Source organism: Danio rerio, chromosome 19, assembly GCF_052040795.2.
Source record: "Danio rerio strain M-AB ecotype USA chromosome 19, GRCz13ab, whole genome shotgun sequence".
Lineage (NCBI taxonomy): Eukaryota > Metazoa > Chordata > Actinopteri > Cypriniformes > Danionidae > Danio > Danio rerio.
Window position 1 is genome coordinate 13,072,130 of NC_141039.2, and position 14,616 is coordinate 13,086,745.

Genomic DNA, 14,616 nt, shown 5'->3' on the forward strand with positions numbered 1-14,616 from the left:
CTGCCGTCAGAAATACAGTGTTAGCTCAGCGGCTCTTTAACACACACACACACACACACACACACACACACACACACACACACACACACAGAGAGAGAGAGAGAGAGAGAGAGAGAGAGAGAGAGCAAACCAGAGTACTGACATGAAACTTAACAGGTATGAAAGTCGTGCAATTTACAAAAATGACCAATAAAAGTCTGTTATTGATCCTCTGCTGGCTGATTTGCTGTTTATTCTAATCGCAAGCCTTTTGTATTTTATTTCATGTGTTGTTTTTACCACGTTTTGTGTTTTTCTGTCATTTCGAAATGACACTAGCCTATATTTTCACTTTGTTACAGTTATTAAATCATTAGCCCCTTTCACACAGTGATACCGGTAAATATCCGGAAAATTTACGGAACGACTTTACCGGTATATACAAAAAAGGGCTGTTCACACAGGCGAGGATGTTACGGACATTTTCTGGAAAAGAGCATTCACACATCCATTCCAAAATACCGGTAAATTCTGACATCATTCACCACAAATGAGCTTTAAACGGCTGCGCTTGTATTTGTAAACATTTGACTAAATTACAAACTCTTTTGATGATCAATATTGTAAACAACTTTCACTGGATCACTTTCGCATGTCGAGATGTTCATAATATGTGCTTGTGCAGACGCTCACAGGCTGTTTCATGGGCACACGCAAAGCTTGAAGGTAAACAAACAACGGCTTATCATAAGCATCTTATCGATGATTATTTGCACAGTTGGCATTAAGAAGAACATATAAACGTGATCTGACTAACTTCTAGCAGCTAAATGTGTCTGGAAAAATATTCAAAGGCTTTTATTCTCACAAACCGTGCGGACGTAAATGCGTCTGACTGTTGTGATTGGCTAAAGCAGAAGTCTTACGTCAGCACGTTCTAGACGTGCACGGGCTTATTACGGGAATCTTCCTTCTGCATTCACACAGCGCAGCATTCCGGCAAATTGCCGGTAATCTTACAACTTCTCTTTCCGGAAAATAGCCAGAACGAATTTACCGGTATTTTCAAAAAGGACCTGTTCACACATACAACCTTTCCGGAAAATTGCCGGTAATTTTCCGGAAAGGTCTGTATGTGTGAAAGGGGCTAGTGTGTCAGTGGGACAGTACAGGCTACGTGTGTGTGTCAAACATTTTGGTGAATTACATTTGTTTGGGCTGGCTATATATTTGAAATAAAGAGAAAATGTTGACTTTAGCGATGACAAGGCTTCATTTAAACTGCAGAAGATGCCGTCTGACAACGAGGGAAAAATGCCTCACAGCAGCTGTTTTCCATTTTATTAGATCGCATTTCTTTAAATGATCAGTCCAGGAGATGGTGCTGATGGACAACAGTATTAGTTCAAAGAGGATAAAAGCAGGTAAAATAGATTAAAACTATCGTTTCAAAGCTGTCCAAATGTGACTGTTTACACGCATCAGCTGCCGACCGGAAGTTCTTCGCATTCTCCTTGCGCATACACGCAAAGCATAATGGGTAATTTTGCGTTCCATGAAAAAGGTCTATAGTTTGGTAGATTTACCTTTGACCCACGGCTCATAATAATATATGCTTTTTGGCCCTTTAAACAAAAACGTTTGGGCACCCCTGAACTACATACATCTCAGTTTCTATGAAAGAAAAAATATCAGTTTTTTTTTATTATAATGCAGTAGGGCTGAATGATATCGGAAAAATTTGCCATTGCAATATTTTGTTTTGCTGCGATATATATTGCTATATGAAAATAATTTCACTAGATGACTTGAATAGCTCTATTTTAGATCGACTAGGGTGATCAAGGCTTTTTCTATGCCTTACATCTGCATAAAAAGCAATAAATTAAGCATATATAAATATGACAGGACAAATAAAGGTTAAACAAACAGTGCGCTATGGTTATCTGGCCTAACAGTATTTAAATATAAAAATTGAGCAATCAAACGTAAAATAAATTGATCATTATTGTATTTTGTAAATAATCTAATCCTGCGATGCGACTATTGCGGATACACATGTTGCGATATCAATGCGCAATTTAAATATTGTTCAGGCCCATCATGCAGCCTGCAGTATTGTAATTAAAAGTCAATTTCTAAAACAGCATGATCATGTTGTCTTACTCTCTGCATCTTCAAAAACCACCAATGCTTGGTTTCCACGTCTCTCCAAAGAGACCACCCTCCCTCCTCCAGAGCGCCGCTTGTTCTCAAAGTAGAGAATGAGAAAATCATCATCCAAGTCATCGGGAATATCTAGAACCTCCAAACTCCGCTCCTCCAGGCTGTCCGCCATCCTGATGAAACATGAAACACTCGTGAAGCATGAAGTTAAGCAGGTTCAGAACACCTGACATTCCTGCCACAGTTACCATCAAAAGCTCATGTGAAAGTTTTTACAATATCAAAAACAAATCACTTGGTGAAATATTGGCTTTGGAGTTTTGTTGTTTGTTGGTTTTTAAAAGTGACATAGGCATATTTTTTCATGAGATTCACAAAGCTTTGCATCATAGACAGCCGATTCAGGACATATCTGTGTGCTGTTGCAGGATCAATCTACAATCACGAGATATTATTTAGTAGTGATTTCATTTTTTTATTATTAAAATCATTTTATAATAGGGCGACACGATGGTGCAGTGGGTAGCACTGTCGCCTAACAGCAAAAAGGTCGCTGGTTTGAGTCCTGGCTGGGCCAGTTGTCATTTCTGACATGGAGCTGGCATGTTCTCCCCGTGTTCCTGTGGGTTTCCTCAGGGTCCACCTGTTTCCCTCACAATCCAAAGGCATACGCTATAGGTGTCTTGAATAAACTAAATTGGTCGTAGTGTATGAGTGTGTGAGAATGCAAAAGTGTATGGGTGTTTCCCTGTACTGGGTTGCGGCTAGAAGAGCATCTGCTGTGTAAAACACATGGTGGAATAGTTGATGATTCATTCCGCTGTGGTGATCCCTAATTAATAAAGGGAATGAACACTTTCATAACAAATCTCTCTTGACATTAGCTGCTCTTGATTACAAGACTTTGAAAAGTGTGTGCTTGCAGCCATGCAGATGCATAAAGATTCTGTGTTTTTGTAAAGAAAGTGAGTCAATTAGCAAAGGGAACTCAACTTAGTTTAATTTTATTTTGAACAACAATATAAAACGTCCATATTTATAGGTTGGGAGACCTAAAAATGTGAGAATGTAGAAAAGTGCTGCTAATAGGAAGTCTTATTTGTTGTTTATTATCTATTGTATAACTGTAATGTTTCTGACGGAACCATTTTAATTACAATACAATCATTCTAGACATTCAACATGAAAACAAAACATGAATATCTTTCTGAGATGTCTTTTGGGGATAGTTTCTGAATATTGCTGCCCTCAATAGTTACAATGCATACACCTGTTGATAACTATGGAATATTAAATAATTTAAATATGTTATTACATTTCATAAACCGTTTTAATTACTTGTGCTTATACTTGATTTAGTTATTAATGGCCAACATGTGTCCTGTGGATTTGAATTACCTTCAAATGCAAAGTATATCTATCTTTTGCTCTAAAAATGAACATTAGTTTTAAAAAATCATAATAATATTTAAGGAATTAGCAGTATTTCAGTATCATTGAAACAGTAACAAAACATTTCAGTATATCAAAAAGATAAACAGCTATCAATAATTAGTAACTCTATTAATATGAATAAATGACAATTGGCTGGATCAGCTTGTTCTGACATATACCTTCGTTATAAACACATTATAAATGGGAATGTTGTCATGGATTAAACACATTGCCGAGAAACAGAAACTGAAAGGGTGAGGCGGGATTACGACTGCCAGTAAAAAAAAAAACATTACAAACATAAATACTAACAGTGTACAGACTATCTGGTTATACCTATAAAACATATAATAGTATATAATACTGACAGTAAAGTTTTGCAAACTCACCCGAGAGCTGAACGTTCACTGGCAGTTTTTGCAGCTGCGACTCACTAACGTTACTTCCTGCTCTGAGACCGTCAACAACACCGACAAATCAAGTGACAATGTAAGAAACACATTTCACTCATACAAAAAATTAAATAATAATTATTCATTAATAATAACACATTTCTGTTAGTAAATAAATGTGTTTAGAATGTTTCACAATTTCAGGACAGGTTTAATAACAGCGTTACACATGAATTAATATAAACCATTAGCGTTAAACAAAAAAGTACACAAATAATACGTCTTCATGGTTACGTACGTCTGTCACTAAATGAATGTTTAAAAACGTCGCCGCGAAGTTTTTCTCCGCCATCTGAAATTGCTGGCAGTAATAAAATAAAAGTCCCAGATGAACCTGTAAGTCTCTGCGTAAAATGGTAATGTCCTCCCTCCTGGCGGCGTATGACGAGATTGGTTCAATTCTTGCCAACCAATAGCATTGTTCGTTACTGTGATGTGATGTCGCTTGTGCGCATGCGTGAACGAAAAACGTTTCGAAGCAAACAGAGAGCTCACGCGTGAAAGGTAGCTAATGCTTTGAATGTTTACATTTCGTACTCGTTTGTACACTGATAAATGACAGGATGAATGATATGTGCGGGGTTTTATTGCAATTTTAATATGATGAATTACGTGTCTTGTTGGGTTTATAATGGAAGAACGTGTTTGTGCATAGTGCAGCATCTCTTAAATGTGCTCTTACGATAGGTTTAGGTCAAATAATGTGTAATATTCTAATGAATTTATTCAATTTAGACTATATAATCATGTTTGTGTGTTTGCTTTAAGCCATGGATTCTCAGAAAGACATTCAGCCCCCCAAACAACAGCCAATGATCTACATTTGTGGAGGTGATTGCTCTTTTGATTGTATTTATGTTTATAATCTATATGTATATTGATCTATTAGAAGGTTTATGTATTGATTATATTTTTGTAATCAGTCATTTCTTTCTTAATGCTAAACAATCAAGATGTTCACAATCTAGTCTGTTTTTGAGCTTGAAATTTTGTGTGTGTGTGTGTGTGTGTGTGTGTGTGTGTGTGTGTGTGTGTGTGTGTGTGTGTGTGTTTGTTTCAGAGTGTCACACAGAAAACGAGATCAAGGCCAGAGACCCCATCAGATGCAGAGAGTGTGGTTACAGGATCATGTACAAAAAGAGGACCAAAAGATGTATCCTTTATCAACTAAACCAATGCTTTGTGGTAGGCCTGGTTGATACGACAAAAAAAAGTTGATTAAATTAATTTCACGCTATAATCCTCTCATTTGCTAATAATGAGATATGTCATGATATAGTAACTAGGGATACAACAATACAGTTAGCCTTAGTAAGAGGTTAAGGAGAAAAAACTTATTGCAATACTTCTTTATTTTACTTGATAGCCAAGAAAAGTACACTAGTTTGTAGTTTAATGTATAATAAAAGTAAATTAACTGAAATCTCACAGCTGCTGGTAGCTTATGTACAAACTGGGGAACACGGATATTCCTACATTTTGAAAATACACATACATGTGAAAAATAATTTCAAATAAACATATTTGATGTAATTTTAAGCTCTGGATGTTTATTAGTTTTACATTTTCTAAATGCATATTGTGTCACTGTTTTGGAGCACACTAGCTAATAGGATTGGGCGATGTTGACCAATTTGCCATCATATGATGTATAATGTGAAACAAAGTAATGGACGATAACATCGTTATTGTAGGCGTCAGTGAATTAATAATTAATTCATAACGGATTAATTATTTGTAGCCCATGTTTCAACTACCTGACCCACAAGGTCTTTGTTTTACCCATAACCAAATCAAAAATAAATAAAGTTGCACACAAATTACCACCTTTCAATCACTTTTTCCATTGGACTCTGGCATGAATAGGCCAATAGAGTGATCTGTGTCTTTACAATGACATTGACAAACTTGGTTGGGAAAAAAAGGTGCACAACCAACCAACTGTATCTGAGGTTTTCACTAAAATTACTAAGTATAAGCATGAAAGCGAAACACTGAAGCAGTGTACTGATGCTGTGACACATTACCTGATAGATTCAAAAGACCAAAATGTCTGAAGCTCTGATACGAATGTATACTGCAGGCATAACAGTGTGCATTTTCATCGATATCGAGTGGAAGGAAGGCTTTTCAGAAATGCTAGATGAAACGCCTGTGTGGACGTAGGTCGCTTTTGTTCTAAAATGCCATTTTAAAACTAAGATGTATTAAGGCTGATTTATACTTCTGGGTCAAACACCGGCGTATGCTACGGCGCTGACGCATAGCCCTTCGCCGTGGCCATCGCCGTCACTGACGTGCACCTCTCAAAAAATGTAACTACACATCGCAACAACGCGTAGCGCAAGCTCTGTGATTGGTCGGCTTGGTAGCGCTGACGAGTCTGGGCGGGACCGAGAGCTGCGCGAATGGCGCGACGCCGCGCGAGCGATTGTTTACAAGTGTGGAGTCCCGTGAAGGAGCTCCGGATGGAAAGTTTTGTTTTGTGTTTACCTCATAGTTAAAGTTGTTGCACGTCCGCCGGTTCCTGCCTTAAAATGAGCGAGTTTGAGCCACTTGTACATCCCAGAAGTGTTCAGGAAATGCAAAAAAGTAGCGAAGAAACTCAACACAGAGGAACATTTACACCTCACTGCCAACTAGCGTTTCGGAAGTGTTAATGCAGACCGACAGAGACAGCGCGCAGAAGTATAAATGCACAGCCACGCGCGTTGCCTGCGCCGTGGGTTACGCCGGTCACCTGACGCAGAAGTATGAATCAGGCTTTAGTGTAAACGGGGCCTAAGTGTGTATTTTTCACAAACGGATTGCTGCTGCGGTGGGGTGGAGGTTAGCGATGCCAGCTCAGCATCGATATGTCTATCGACGATGGCTTCGTCCATCGACCCAACCCTACTAGCTAATAGATATCCTTAAAACTAACATCTAAAAAAAAGTTTAGTTTGAGTTTCACAGGACCTTTAAAAAAAGGCAAACTAATGAAACTGGCCTAGAGAAAATTGAAGGGCGCCAACCTCAGTATATTGACCACATCTCAAGCACTATTTGTTTTTGTTCTTTACATTTTAAAGTATATACTCAGAAATGCGCTCATTCATGTGTGAACATATTTCTTACTTCATTTAGAACTTCAAAGCAAATGTTTTTAGTAAAGATGTAGAAATATGAATAAATTCTTAATAAAATAAAAACACACTTTAAATACCAAATGATTACAACGATTAATCCAACATAATGTAAAAAATATTGCTAAATAAAATGCCAAATGTAAACATTGTTCTTTCTAGATTGCAAATTTCCCATATGATGCCGTTGTTCATGTTTCTGTCTGCATCCGTAAACAAAGTAAATGATAGAGTATAATATAAAACAACAGACTTTGTTTATTGCACAGCCCTACTTGGTGGTTGAAATAACAGTTTATTCAAACAAAAGTAATTTTATTCTGTTATTTACTTAATTTCATAGGGCTCTTCCAAACAATAACCATAAAAAATATAAAAGATTTTAAATGTTGTAGTTATGAGCTGTTCAATAGGCCATTAACGTTATTAATGCAATTTCATTTTCCTAGTTTTTTCTGTTTAAATGATTTAAAACGTATCAGGAAATTATTATTTTGGGGGGATTAGCTGTTACTTTAATTTTTTTTTTAATAATGTTAAGTTGAACTTGGTTTCACGCTATTAGGTTAGTATCTCGATTTTTGTGATCTTTGTCTTGTGTTCTTTAAGTTTTTCCCTTAACTTCTGTTTCCAGTGGTCGTGTTTGATGCCAGATGAGATCCTGCTGTTTTTTCTGTTATAGTTATCTTTTTTATGTCTTTGAATATGTAAATACATGTGTACAATTTGATTAGGCAGTAAAGGGTCAAAACTGAGTAAAATGCAGTTTTCAAAGTTTGTGAGTGAATGTGCTTTATTTCCTTTTTTTCCAGTGTTTGTACAAATTTAAGTCACAAGGTTTTGGGTTGAATCGTGTTCAGTTTGTGTCTGTGTTTTGTATTGTATTAAGACACAAATTATACTACACGAATATGGTGAATTATGAGCGGAGTGAATTATGAGGACTGATGTTCCCATTTTTCCAAAAACTTATAATATAGAAAGTAATATTTGAATACATAAAAAATGCATATGAATAAAATCTTGTAAGTTTAACTAGTTTCCTGTAAGGGTTGGTTTTAGGGATAGGGTGGGGAAAATACAGATTGTACAGTATAAAAACAATAGAAACCTATGGAATGTCAAAGGTTCATAAAAAACGTGTGTATGTTTTTCGATCTATATTATTATTTGTATTGCCCTTATTAATCATATTACCAAAACCCTCCTTTTTCAATTACAACTAATTCAAACTATTAATTACACTACAAGAACTACAAGACAAAAATATTCTGTACAAATTAAATTGGATTTTCGTGATCACAAATTTGCCAACATTTGAGAACATTAAAAAAAAAAAAGTCCTCTTTCCAAACTTGACTTTTTTTTAATTCTGTATGTTGGCTAATATATTTAGGGATTTCTGAGTGAAAACTCACTTCAGTGTATAGTCAAAATCAATATTTTATTGTTTTACTTAACACAAACCTTATTTTTGCTTTGGATATTGACCTTATTCTAAAATGCGGAAGTGCACCTGTTTTTGCGATTGTCTTAGAACTTCCGATTCAGTCTCCTATGGAAGAAATGACTAGTAATAATAAACGGCAGAAAATGGTCAAACTACTTGCTCTACAAACAAATGTTTGCATGACTATACAGACAAAGTAGAATAATATAATAAGAAAATGTCAAATTGCATCATTAAGCAGCAGTTTTTAACGTCAGAAAATGAATGGAAGTGAATGTGACCAGAAGTCACGAGACAAAAAGATTCAAATGGCAGCGCCCGCTCGTCGGCAGAGAATAAGGTGAATAAGGCACAGAAATGACACCATCAAAAAGAAGCCTCCGGGACCCTTAAATCAACCCAAAACCTAGTGACCCTAAACAATGTCAGTTAATGTCTGTGTATAATAAATTCAATAGAAATTAAAACCCACACAAATACAATGACATGAATCGAATTTTAGAAAGAAAAAAAAGAAAACTAATTTAATTTCTTTTTAAATGGTTTGTGAATGATACTAAAATATGGTCTGTACAAATAAATTCAGAATAAAAATTGTATTTTATGCATAAATCATACAGCAAGTGACTAACATTTACACAGTGACCTACACCTTTTTTGATTTTTTTTAAATAAATATTTTCCATCTTTTTAGTGTATCTGAGAAAGAGTTCACTGTCAACGTGATCAAATAAAGACGGCCGGAGTGTGCTTTACAAGAAAATTCAGTTTTATATTTTTAAATAAAAATGTCAAGAAATTTGTGTTCCTAAAGCAACACTGAGCAACATTTCATTTTGTTTTTTTAATAACGGCACATTCACAAAAAATCAACTGTACGTTTACATTACAAAACGGTTTCTGGTCTATGTTTGTACAGTGACCGAGGCCGGTGGTTCTCAAAGTGGGGGTTGGGAAGGGGGGGGGGTCACTTGGCGATTTCCAAAAATCTCATATATTTTATTAAACTATTAGAACTATTTTATCCATAACCTGCAGAATATAAAAAACTAGGGCCAATGATTTTTAACTTAAAATATAATTAATATATACCTTATATTTAATAGTTACATTAAAAAAACATGCAAATAAAAAGTCATCCATTGGATTGCGTTCCCTGGGGTTATTATGCTAGATTAACATCACAGCAGTAGCATTAGTTGCAGCAGGTTGATTTTACAGTACAATGTTAAACTTTTGACACCTTTATGGCACTCGCATACATTACAAAAAGGCCCCGACTGAACAAGGAGGACGATTTCCAAGTGGCTCCAAGTCTCCAAAATTAAACCAAGAATAGTCTTGTGCTATAAACATTGTGCTCACTATTCTCATTAAGTGAGATTAATATTAAATTAAACAAATGAATAATGATTATAAAAAATAGACTGTTACATTTTTTGTGTAGTCAATAAGCTTGTTTATATGATTCCTATTAGTGTATGTGCATTATTGTGTGCAATATTTGTATGCTTATAACCACCTCAGAGGCTGTAAAGTTTGAGAACCCGACCTAAACATTTTACCAAATCCAAAATGCTTTTAAATACTGATATTCTTTGTGTTCTGATAAACATTTCAAAGTTGCAAAAAATTTAAGAATTAAATAATGATTATAAATATCAAAAACTATTATTTCTAATAATTGTTATACATTTTTATAAAATTAATTGTAATAATTACACAATTTTTAAGTTTAATTTTCAAACTTGTATATAAAGATTATAAATATTATTTCTAATAATGAATTTTTTTTAAGTTTCTAACTATATTTTTCACTATATTTCTACCTCAATTTAATGTTTAAATTGTACATTTGTAAATAAAGATTTTAAATATAAATATTATTTCCAATAATTTACTTTTAATATTATTTCTGATAATATAATTAAAAAGACATAACGGTGGCGCAGTGAGTAGCACGACTGCCTCACAGCAAGAAGGTCGCTGATTTGAGCCTTGGCTGGGTCAGTTGGTATTTCTGTGTGGAGTTTGCATGTTCTTCCTGTGTTGGCGTGGGTTTCCTCCGGGTGCTCCAGTTTCCAATATGTATGGGTGTTTCCCAGTGTTGGATTGTGGCTGGAAGTGCATTCGCTGTGTGAAACATATGCTGGATAAGTTGGCGGTTCATTCCACTGTGGCGACCCCTGATAAATAAAGGGACTTAGCTAAAAGAAAATCAATAAACATCAAATTAAATTTTTAAAGCTGTAAATGAAGATTATTAATATAAAAATGTTTTGTCTAATAATGGTTTTAAAAACATTTTTAGTAATATTATTTCTAAAAATTATATTTTTGCTTCAGAATTTCAAATTTGTCAGTAAAGATTATAAATGTTAATAAATATTATTTCTAATAATTTATTTTAAAGTATTTCTAATAATATTTATAACAATTACAATATTTTTACTTCAGAATTACATTTCATTTGGCTTAGTCCCTTTAATAATCAGAGGTCGCCACAGCAGAATAAACAACCAACTTATCCAGCATATGTTTTACACAGCGGATGCCCTTCCGGCTACAACCCAGTACAGGGAAACATCCATTCACACTCATTCACAATGGCCAATTTAGTTTATTCAATTCACCTATAGCGCATGTCTTTGGACTGTGGGGGAAACCGAAGCACCCGGAGGAAACCCATGCCAACACAGGGAGAACATACAAACTCCACACAGAAACTGAAGCAGCCGGGAATCGGACCAGCGACCTTCTTGCTGTGAGGTGTACACTGAGCCACCATGCCTACCTTCAGAATTTCAAGTATCATTTTTTGAGTTGTAAATAAAAATAATAAATGTTAATAAACATTGTTTCTAATAATTTATTTCTAACAATTAGAATATTTGTACTTTAGAATTTAATGTTCAATTTCGTGACAAATTTTCCAGTCGAGTCATTTTTTTCTGAGGAGTCTGCAAAATGTTCAACCGGCTGATCACATTAAGCAGCCTTTTAAGCACAAAATCAATACTTTATTTCTTGACTAAAGAACAAGCAGCCTTGCTTTAACTCTGAAGTCCAATATCAATCACAAAGATGTCATCATAAATAAAATAAAAAACCCTGGAGAGCCCACTGAACCTAAACGGTGTCATCTGAAGGTCTCTGCAGTGTATTTTCCGCACGAGGGAAACCTTTCAGAACTGCTGCTTCAGAGTAAAACCACCCCCACTCTTCTGCAGCAGCGGAGACCCCTCCTCCCAGTGATGTCACAGCAGGAGGTGTGTCCTCTGAATCTGTTTCAATCTGCGCAGGGAACAGGAAGAGTGTGCATGAGAGTGTGTGTGTGTGAGAGAGGACGAGAGCTCGCTGTACTGTATCGGGCAGCCATGGGCAATGCACAGAAGAAGGGCCCCGGTTACAGAGAAGGAGGGGGCCCAAACTCTCAACCCGGGACACCGGGACGCAGGAGAAGCCATGGACTAAATAACGCAGCCAACTCGAAGGAAGTCCCAGGCAGCAGCCCGGCAGCGAATGGCAGCCTTCCAGCCGGCAAGAGCCAGGATGAGCCTCAGGGACTCGGATCTGCCGGGGAAAGCTGTAATCTGGACGCCCCGTGTGGAGCCCTTCCTCCTCCACTAGCCCGGCTCAAAAACCAGGGCAATATGTTGTTCAAGAATGGACAGTTTGGGGACGCGCTGGAGAAATACACACAGGCCATTGACGGATGTATAGAAGCTGGTAGAGTACCAAATACTGCTTTTTAATGTTATTTAAATGAGATATCCTTGAGTAGCTGTGATTATATATCATCTTTAGCTGTATAGAAGGATGTGTTGAAGTGCTTTAAGGGTGTTGAAGGATGTCTAGAAGCTGGTAGAGTATGAATATAGTTTGTTTAATGTTATTTAAACGAGATACACTTGAGTATCTGTGATTATATATCATTTTAAGATGTATAGAATGATGTAATGAAGTGTTTTAAGGGTGTAGAAGAATGTATAGAAGCTGGTAGAGTATAAATATAGTATGTTTGTTTGTTGTTGAATGTTATTTAAATGAGATATATTGGAGTGGCTGTGATTATATATCATTTTTAGCTGTATAGAAGGATGTATTGAAGTGCTTTAAGGGTGTTGAAGGATGTCTAGAAGCAGTTAGAGTATTAATATAGCTTGTTAAATGTTATTTAAATGAGATATACTTGAGTATCTGTGGTTGTAAATCATTTTAAGGTGGTATAAATACAGTTCGTTTTTTGTTAAAGTTATTTAAATGAGTTATTCTGGAGTGGCTGTGATTATGTATACTTTAAGGTGGTTGTTTTTTATTCTTAATATATTGAGTTAAAAGTGCTGGACTTAATCGAAGGAAGTGTTTTGTGTGAAGGACATGACATGTGTGTAAAACAATATATTTAACATTTCTATAATATAGCAATATTTTATTATAATTTATGGATTTAAAAGTACTCATGTAACCTACTAATTTCAAAAATTTTAAAGAATCAGATTGAGTAGATGCATGTATCTTGGAATAATACATAATATATGTTAAAATTGTGTATTACAGTTTTTGTTGTCATCTTAATGACATTTTTACAAGCTGAAACTGGCTTAAAAATCATATCTATGTAACACTATTTTGGTAACGCTTAATTATATTTAACATTTATTACATATTTATTGTATTTTATTATATAGTGCACAGTGTAGTGACTTAAAAGAAAAAAAACATTTTAAACATCCTGCTTCATGGTGGATATATAAGTATTATAATTTTTAGGTATATTTATTTATTATTATTATAAATTTTTTATATATTTTGGTGTTTGACATTTTTTGGTTAAATACTTTTGGTGTTACCACATAGATGTTTTGGTAAGGCAACCTTTGCCATTGATAATTTTTTTAAAATCCTGACTTAAAGGTTTTGGGTTTTCATTTACTCTACTGGATACAACTATTTTGTCTATTCGAAACTGTGTATGTATGTTTGTGTCCTAAAAATCTCATAATTTTTGAAATTACACTTCTGCAAGGTGACAATTTATAATATTCTGACTAACACCAAAATATCTTAATGACTTTGATGAGATATAAGTATTAATCTTGAAATATTAGATTTAACAGCTAGCATACAGTAACAGCATACCAACCTACAAGTTCCCCATTAGCAAGTTTACATCACGTGTAAATGAATCATCTGGTAGTATTGCGCAAAACATTGCATGGATCCTATTCAGCAGCGTTGAGTAATCCAGAGGTTCATTCAAAAACTCAGGCTTGACCGTCTAGAGTTCCTATTGAAACCAAGCATGTATCAACCCATGACATTTTGAAAGCCAGCAGCTGCATTTTTGGTTTAATTAGTAGTGAAAGTGTTTCACGAGAGCCCTCACTCGTTTCTGACACATCACATTGTAGGTGTGCCCGGTAGACTTACGTAACGAACAGCCGTGATGTGTCTCTCTAAACCGAGCTGTGTTTATTCTATGACTAGTTGTGTTTGTAACATCATATCAGGTGACCAAACGGCAGGTTTTCCACAATGAGTGGCCACCTGCACTATGAACTCTTCCTCCCACGTGTCTCCATGCAGAACTAAAGCTGCTTTCTCAGGCTATTTTCAGTGCTGCGTTTGTATTCGCAGGTATCGACAGCCCAGAGGATCTCTGTGTTCTGTACTCCAACAGAGCTGCGTGCTTCCTCAAAGATGGAAACAGCGCAGACTGCATTCAGGACTGCACCAGGTTCATTCACATCTACACACACACTCAGTGAAATTAAAGTGGCAAGAAGAACCAAAAAAAAGGGGGGTTTCACTGAATGATGCCTATTTTTGGTTTCCTAAAGAGCCTTTTAGTGATAATTTAATAATGATTTAATCATTTAATAATGCTTTTCTTAGTGTGAAGAACATTTTAATAAATATTTTGTGAAATGAAAAGTTTTCAGGGATGTTAAAGGTTCTTCATTGAACAATCAATCAGTGTTGGGTCAGTTATTTCTAAATATATATA

General features: G+C 35.5%; 3 protein-coding genes across 12 annotated transcripts in view; 2 read left to right on the forward strand and 1 right to left on the reverse strand.

The window, feature by feature from the left end:
* The window catches only part of parp10 (poly(ADP-ribose) polymerase family member 10), a 67,992-nt gene that overhangs the window by 18,900 nt on the left and 34,476 nt on the right, over nt 1-14,616 (reverse strand). For 7 of the 9 annotated variants that reach the window (XM_087295491.2, XM_087295490.2, XM_087295488.2 and 4 more), the window contains one exon: nt 2,146-2,318. In XM_087295491.2, the coding sequence (XP_087151617.2) occupies nt 2,146-2,317 (172 nt within the window). In that variant the 5' untranslated portion in view covers nt 2,318. Of the gene's footprint in view, nt 1-2,145; nt 2,319-3,968; nt 4,031-4,269; nt 4,358-14,616 lie in introns of those variants that run through there. The other 2 variants (XM_087295485.2, XM_087295484.2) reach the window with 2 other exon arrangements.
* Nucleotides 4,456-7,938, forward strand: polr2k (RNA polymerase II, I and III subunit K). Its single transcript, NM_001199106.1, has 4 exons — nt 4,456-4,535; nt 4,800-4,862; nt 5,092-5,184; nt 7,791-7,938. The coding sequence occupies exons 2-4, from the start codon at nt 4,802-4,804 to the stop codon at nt 7,811-7,813; spliced, it is 177 nt and encodes a 58-aa protein (NP_001186035.1). The 5' UTR covers nt 4,456-4,535; nt 4,800-4,801; the 3' UTR covers nt 7,814-7,938.
* spag1a (sperm associated antigen 1a) overlaps nt 11,898-14,616 on the forward strand; it is a 32,651-nt gene continuing 29,932 nt past the window's right edge. The window contains 2 exon segments of one of the 2 annotated variants that reach the window (NM_001089406.2): nt 11,898-12,335; nt 14,247-14,346. In NM_001089406.2, coding sequence (NP_001082875.2) covers nt 11,984-12,335; nt 14,247-14,346 — 452 coding nt within the window. In that variant the 5' untranslated portion in view covers nt 11,898-11,983. 2 annotated transcript variants of the gene reach the window in all.